Source organism: Podarcis vaucheri (genome assembly GCF_965113315.1).
Source record: "Podarcis vaucheri genome assembly, chromosome: 3".
NCBI lineage: Eukaryota > Metazoa > Chordata > Lepidosauria > Squamata > Lacertidae > Podarcis > Podarcis vaucheri.
Window position 1 is genome coordinate 38,476,291 of NC_138761.1, and position 7,265 is coordinate 38,483,555.

The 7,265-nt window shown below is 39.4% G+C and overlaps 1 protein-coding gene across 2 annotated transcripts in view; it reads left to right on the top strand.

Annotated features, from left to right (window-relative positions):
• The window catches only part of KCNK5 (potassium two pore domain channel subfamily K member 5), a 43,673-nt gene extending 37,063 nt beyond the window's left edge, over positions 1–6,610 (top strand). For both annotated transcript variants that reach the window (XM_082216737.1, XM_082216736.1), the window contains one exon: positions 1,144–6,610. In XM_082216737.1, the coding sequence (XP_082072863.1) occupies positions 1,144–1,961 (818 nt within the window). In that variant the 3' untranslated portion in view covers positions 1,962–6,610. The remainder of the gene's footprint in view (positions 1–1,143) is intronic.
• The last annotated feature ends 655 nt before the right edge of the window (positions 6,611–7,265 follow it).

A 7,265-nucleotide genomic window follows, 5' to 3' on the forward strand; every position in this document is an offset into this window, starting at 1 on the left:
GCAGCTCTTACATTACTGGGATCCCACCCCATTTAAAGAAGTATGGGCTCAGCCACGTGTTTGGCATTATGTTACTGTGTGAGGCTCAGTATTACTTGAAGCATTGCTGCTGTGTATGGTTATGGTGCCATATTTGGTTCTGTTGCAATGTTTGCTTTAATGGATTGCGCTTGTATTTTATTGGTTGCGTTTTGGGATTTGACTGACATTTTGCAAACCACCTGCTTTGTGAACTGAACAAATAAAATAAATAATACTGGTGTGAGGAAGAATTTCACCCTGATTGGGGAGAGTAAAACACTAACCACAGCACTCACTCTTTAGTAATGCTACCACCCCCCTTCCACTAAGCTAGTGAGATGCAGGGACTCGCCATTTCCTTCAGTTGTTTAATTTGAAAAATAAGGAAACAGCCAGCAGACCCACTTCAGTCACGCTGGGCGTAAAGTCCACCCATCCCCTCTTTCTTCCCAATGTACCCACTCAGTAGCTTGAGGGCAAGTATTTAGACATAAGGGGCAGGTAGGAAAGAGCGGTCACAAATGCATGCCAAATCCCAAAAGCCATTTTATAGATACTTTTATTAAGAATAATAATTTAGAGACTCTGCCAAGAAGGTTTCTGAATGACAGGCTGCTCCAGATAGCCAACCAGTAGGTCTTAAAGAAAGTCACCATTAACGCCTATTAGGGCTAGAAACTGGGCAGCCAATGTGTTATGTGATGAGGAGATTGCCTAGGTACTCATTGACAGACAAGATCTTGTACAAAGAAGGCTCCAGCTATGGAAACATCTGTCAGCATAAATGTGCAGTTATTGGAATTTAAATATGTGACAAGACTTTTTAATCTTCCACACTTGATGTTTGCAGAACAGACTGTTGAGGTTTGGTACTTGATCTCAGGCCCAAAGGCTGACCCTGATCCCAAAGTACCATATGACTATTTTAAGTTATGAGAGGTACTACAAATTAGACCCTACAATTAGTTGTTCACATTTTTAAAAAATCTCCTTTTTAGTGGGTTGCAAGCACAACTTGCCTGTGTTTCTTGTGAAACATGAAAATGTCAATGTCAATCTAATGTTAAGGCATGTATGTATGTATGGTCCTATAATTTTGTTTTCTGTTTTTTTCCCTTTCAGGTGTGAATCCAAATATGACCTACCATTCACTCTATAGATACTTTGTGGAGCTATGGATCTACCTAGGCTTAGCATGGCTTTCTCTCTTTGTTAACTGGAAGGTCAGCATGTTTGTTGAGGTCCACAAAGCAATCAAGAAACGAAGGAAAAAAAGGAAGGAGTCCTTTGAGACCCACCCTCCTACAAAAAAAGCTCTTCAGATGTCTAACCCAAAAGATGTGAACATTTTCAGCTTCCTTTCCAAGAAGCAAGAGACTTACAATGATCTCATCAAGCAGATTGGAAAGAAGGGTCTGAAAACAAGCAATGACAAAATCCTAAATGGAGAGCCAGTGAAGCCAGCCTTGCAACATTCTAGCCAAGATGTCAAAGTGATGTACACAAGGAGCAAGTTATTTGACTATGATGAGGTTTCTCTGGGACTACAAAACTTTCATGTTATGAGGCATCTAACTGATAGGCGTATTGGGGATAGCCCAATTGAGGGCAGTGGGTTTGTAAATCAACTGGATCGGATCAGTGAGGAAGAAGGAGAAGCATGGGACTCCAGGGACTATCGACCCCTGATCTTTGAAAATGCCAATATAACTTTTGTAAATGAAGATGAGGATGAAGAGGATATTTCAGATGATGAAGAAACTTCAAAGTCGTCTATGGATGACAATCTTGCAGAGGAACCAGAGTCTCCAAAAAAACTGGTGACATTTTCATCCTCTAATGAATCTACGTTTACCAATAACGATTTAGAGATATCTGTGCCTTATGAGCAGCTAATGAATGAATACAACATAGTGAATACTGCAAAAGCTGCAACGTGAACAACAGCTTTTTCTTTTTTGTTACTGGCTTCCTGAAGATCATTTAACACAGATTTGAACAGATGAACATGCATGAGGAGGAAAAAGAGGAAGGTGTACCATGTTTGGCATTTTCTACTGCCACCACCTCCTTGCATTAGCATACTGAAAGCGTTCAACAGCTGGATGTTATCTCTAGTTGTTTGTTACTCAGTTTGATTACTCACTGTGAAGTGACAATTCTAAAAACTTGAGGGTTCCTTTTCCCTTTGGGGAGTTGGTCGTGCTTGAAGTTAGGAAGAAAAGCCTAGAGTTATTGGGCCTATTCAGTATTTGATGAAGAATGACGTTCTGATTTTGAAATCAGACTGGTTTGGATTGATTGTATGTATGACATGGCTGGTTACTGCACTAACTCTTGATTTTTGAAAAACTGAATTCAGATCACATCTAGGCTCAGAGTGGAAAATGTTGATTGTTTCATGCAAGCTCAAAATCGCACAATGAAGCTCTCTTTCCATTCTCCTTCAAAGGGATGCTTTGAACCAGAAGGGCTGAGTATCTAAAGGTCAGAGTTGAGATACATTGGCAGTCCTGACTAGGGAACTTGAACAATAACTGTTCAAGTTATGCCAGTTCTGCTGAGTCGTGAGCTGAAGGTCCATGAACAAAAGCACTAACTTAGACACAGAACCAATTTTATGGAGACATTATATCTTCTATTGTACAAGAAACTATCTGCAGTTAAAACTGGTTATAATGAAAAGTACATATGACTAATATTTAAAATTTAGTAACAGATTGGTGCGAGGAGATTGCAGATGGCAGATTTAAAATGAAGAAAAGCACAGCGGCAAACAGTTTTGCATCAGAAGTGCCCTTCCATTGTCCATAGTCTACAGAAAATACTTGAATTTCATGTGCTCGTGTCTCCTAAGTGAAGTTTGGTGACACTGCCCTTTTGAATGACTGGCTTTTAGATATATAAAAAATGCAAAACACAGCCTGAATACCTTGATGTTTGTCTGAACAGCCAAAGAGCTGCTTTGTTATATTGATTGTCTCTCTGAATCTAAAACATTCCATTTTTCTCCACTCCATTTGATACTTTAGAGTTGATGCATATTTGTTATGGGCACACAATGTTGTTGGTTTTTCATATATTTCTGCTGTATTTCAACTGCTTTCTAAGTAAAATGAAAATGTTAACTAGCATTTGGGGAGAGTATGAGAAGACTTATAAAAGCAGCCGAAGCTGGATATCATGGCAAAGGGCTTTATCTGATAATTGGCTTTTTCATTGCGGAGAAATAACTAACTCAGTGGTTGGTATTCCTTTTTAAATTACATTATAAATCTTCGGAGCAGAGTTACAATGGTGAACAATCTAAGCAAGTGTTCTAGCCTAAGTGTTCTAGATCACAGTCCTAGAGATGTTTGAGGATCAGGTTGTGAGTCACTCCAGTGTAGATTTTAATTGTACTTCCTCCTGTTTTGATCTGAAATGGAAGAATTAGTGGATGATGAAAATCTTGGAGGGAGGATTTTTGAATCTGACAGGGTAAGAAGGGGCAAGTGGAATTTTTGCAGTGCTGATCTTGAATGATTAGATATACTCAAACTTCTCTTTTTGACTATTGTTTGGCTTCTGAAGAGTGGGGAAGAGGTGTGTCGTATTCCCTTTTTAGAAAATGTCTGCAGAAGGACAGCTCAAAGGCGTTAGCTGCAAAAGATGGTCTGTTCATTTCTGTTTGGAAATGTGTACTGTATATACAAGGAAGGTTGCAAGAGGAGAAAAGAAATAAGAAGGAACCCAAAACTTCTATTTTCTCACACTTTTCTAGACAGGAAATTGTTCAATTGGATTTGCCAGTGTTATCTTATGCATTATGTAATGTATAGCTGAAATAAGGCCAGGAGGCTAGTGATGTTTCTCTTAGAGGCTTTGTGGCTACTTTTTAATAGTTAGACTGACCCTTTGCAGGCATGACTTATTTTTCCTCTGTAAAACAACATTTGGCATCAAACAGTTTCACAACTCAAAAAATGTCGTCCTGCTGTTTTTATCAGTGACAGTGTTCCTCATATTAATAGCAGTTAATACACTAAGTACTGAACTGTGTCCTATTTTTGTTACAGAACTGCAAATCATTTTTATGAAAATAACTTCATAATGTTGACATTGCAATCTGTTGTGTCTTCCATGAATGAATGACTTAAAGGTTTCTCTCTGTACTAAAAGAGGTACACACTTCTTTTAGTGTCAAGATCAGTATAGGAACAGCCAAGAAACAATGTATAATTCCCTTGAAACATTATGTCTTCTTGGTGTGACTGTTGTGTTGTTTAGTGCATAGGCAGGCAGAAACAAAATGATAGGAACTTGAAGCTGAGGTCTCCATCTTAAGGCTCACCTGTACATCTACAGGTGAGCTTGTGTGTCCTGATGAAAACATAGGTTAGGTACTGCTCTTTAGATGTGATTAACACCTTTCTAGGAAATATTCTGCATTTTAGGAACTTTACCCACTTCCAAGGAAACCTTATCCTTGTTTTAAGTGAAGACATATTTGAGAGATACAAAGACTTCAGTGTTCTGCCTAGTGCCTGGTTAAAATCAAAGTGGACATGTGAGAAACAGCTGGATCATCTGGTAGAATCTTACCTCTCAACAGATCCACCATGTGCCTTGCAGTGGGGGTTTTTTGGTCATAAAGTGGCCAGCCCAAAAGGCTATATGCATAACTTACTGGATCATGGTTTTTAGCTGCTGAAAGCTATTCATTTACCCTTCACTGTTCTATGATCCTACCGGTTAGTTGTTGGTTTCTTTCTTTACCTAGCATTCATTAAACAATGGAGTCACCTTAGACCTACCAGAGGACTGGTTTGCCTTAGCACTCTCCTGGTCTGAAGTACTGTCTTCCATGTTTAGTGGAGCTTCAGTCTTTTCAGTCTAAGTCCCTTTGAAGTGCCTTTGACTAGCTTGAATTCTCAGCCAAGTATTGAGAAGGATTTCCATAATGTGAAAATAAGCAAAAGTGTTAGGTTTGGAAACTTCTTCTCCTCCTCCGGCCTGAGAGCAGGGAATCTCCACTTTATGTTCATGTTATAGGTGTTTGTGGAAGGGATTTTTTTTTAAAAAAAGATAGCTGCTAACCTTCAAAAGCACCAGGGCATCAATCTTATGCATATGTTTCAGTAGGGAAAGGGAGGAGTCTCCTTTCCACCTATCTCTACTAAGCTGTGGATCATGAAACCTTGGTACTGCTGCTTTACCTTTCACCCCACCGCTACTGTTGTCACTGGGCTCAGAACAACCCAGAATGCTGGCAATAGCTGCTAAGCTTCATAGTGTTATTGAAAGGAAATACAGTTCCATAAATTGGACCAAACAACCCACCAACTCTCCTTCTTTTTCCTTAACAGTGTGTAGCAGTGGTTTTCAACCAGTGTGCCTTGAATGGTGGTCAGGGGTGCCGTGGGCAACACTAGCCTCTGCCCCTCTTTCTTTCCCTCCCTTCCTCTGATGCCCTTTCACATCTCTGCATCCCAAAGACTTACACAGCTGTTTATTGCAGCAGCTCTGGCTATAAGATCTGTGAGCGAATGGTGCCTTTGGGAAGCACCTCTCTTTGGGGCGGGCAGCTCATACACCAGGAACGGCAGCAGTAGCTGCCCGGATGACTCCCAAGGAGAGAGGGAAAGAGAGGAAGCTGAGGGAACACCCCACAAGGGAGGGTGTTAAAAAAAGGGGGAGAGGCTGCCAGCTCTACACACAAGGGGTGACACTACTGGACTCCTGAGTCCCACAGGGGTGCCGCAGAAAGAATGTAGTTGGTCAAGGGAGCCGTGGACAACAAAAGGTTGAAAACCTCTGGTGTAGATGATATTCTCATGACCAGAATTAGCCAAACATTGGGGTCATTCCTGGGACTGAGATTGGGTATTCAACTATCTTATAGTAGGGAGGCAACTGGGTGAAAATTTGCTCTGAAAAATACAGGAGAAGCTTTACAACCCACCCACCAGATTGATGTTTGATTGATATGCATATCCACTGCAAAACTGACCCATAGATAGTGTAAATGAGTATATCGCTCTAGCTTTTCTTTTAAAGGGGGCCACTAAATGAAGCTCTGAAACACTTGCCTACACAACTGTTATGAATTTAATACAGTGGTATGAAACTTTTAAGCAACATTTTTTATTGGTTCTTCTTAATTTGAATACATCGTTGACTCCATTGCTGGCAATGGGTGTTTCAAAACATATAAACTAAAGTTTTCTGCCCTGAGCATGATCTGATTCTCCCCTTATTTTATTGATACGGTACAAGTGAAAATGTACTAGTATCTTCTCTGGAAAAAGGATTATGTATCCCTGCTGATTTTAAAAGTTGCCTAGAGCCTTTAGTTTTCATGCTTTCTATGCTGCACTGAATTTTAAAATGAGGGTCTCCATTTTCATATGCTTCTGGAAGTGTGCACAGACCTAATGATCTCATCTCTCACTCCATCACATGAATAGACACAATTCCTGTTTCAGTCTGTACTTTTGTTTGCTGATTTGTGTTACTGGAATCACTGTATGTACATATTAGACTTTGTAAAATGTAATTTATTTTAACTCTTTTTCAATAAAAAGTGATTATTATTTTTAAAAAAGAAGTTTTTCTTTCTCACACTTAATGGAAATTGGCAAAAGGAAATGACATACTAGACTGAATTCAAGAAAGTTGTAGTGGGAAAACATACTGTGTGGTACTCAACTGAGTTTTACTCAAGGGAGTAGGCCTGCTGAAATTAACATGATTAATACAGTGGATCTGCTTAGAGTAGATATTAGTTAACACCACTCAATAAAATAGATGGATTTTATTGAAGATATTGAAGAACTCCTATAGTGGGGTTGAAATGGGTATTCAAGGTCTAGGTACATTATCTTTATTTTAAAGTCATTCCTAAGACACTACTTTTTCCTAAGACATCAGGAGATACACTTTCAACTTAACTTTAAAAGGAGCCACTTTAAGCTTCAGAAACCAGGTGTGATACATTCAAGAAGCCTTGAGAGTAAGCTCGGATCCATGTTGTTCCTAAAAATAGGACAATTGTGGTTTTTGTTGGGCATAAACATAGTTGAAGCATTTAAAAAAAAATAGGTGAAGTGTGTTCCTTTAAAACTCATTCACCATCACTTGAGATGATAAAGTCATTGGAGACCTGTAGTGTTAGCAGCTAACAGTTGCATTAGCTGCTTGGTTTTATTATAGAGAGATGGGATACCACCTTTTAATGGCTTTTTTCCCAGGTAGAAAGAAAG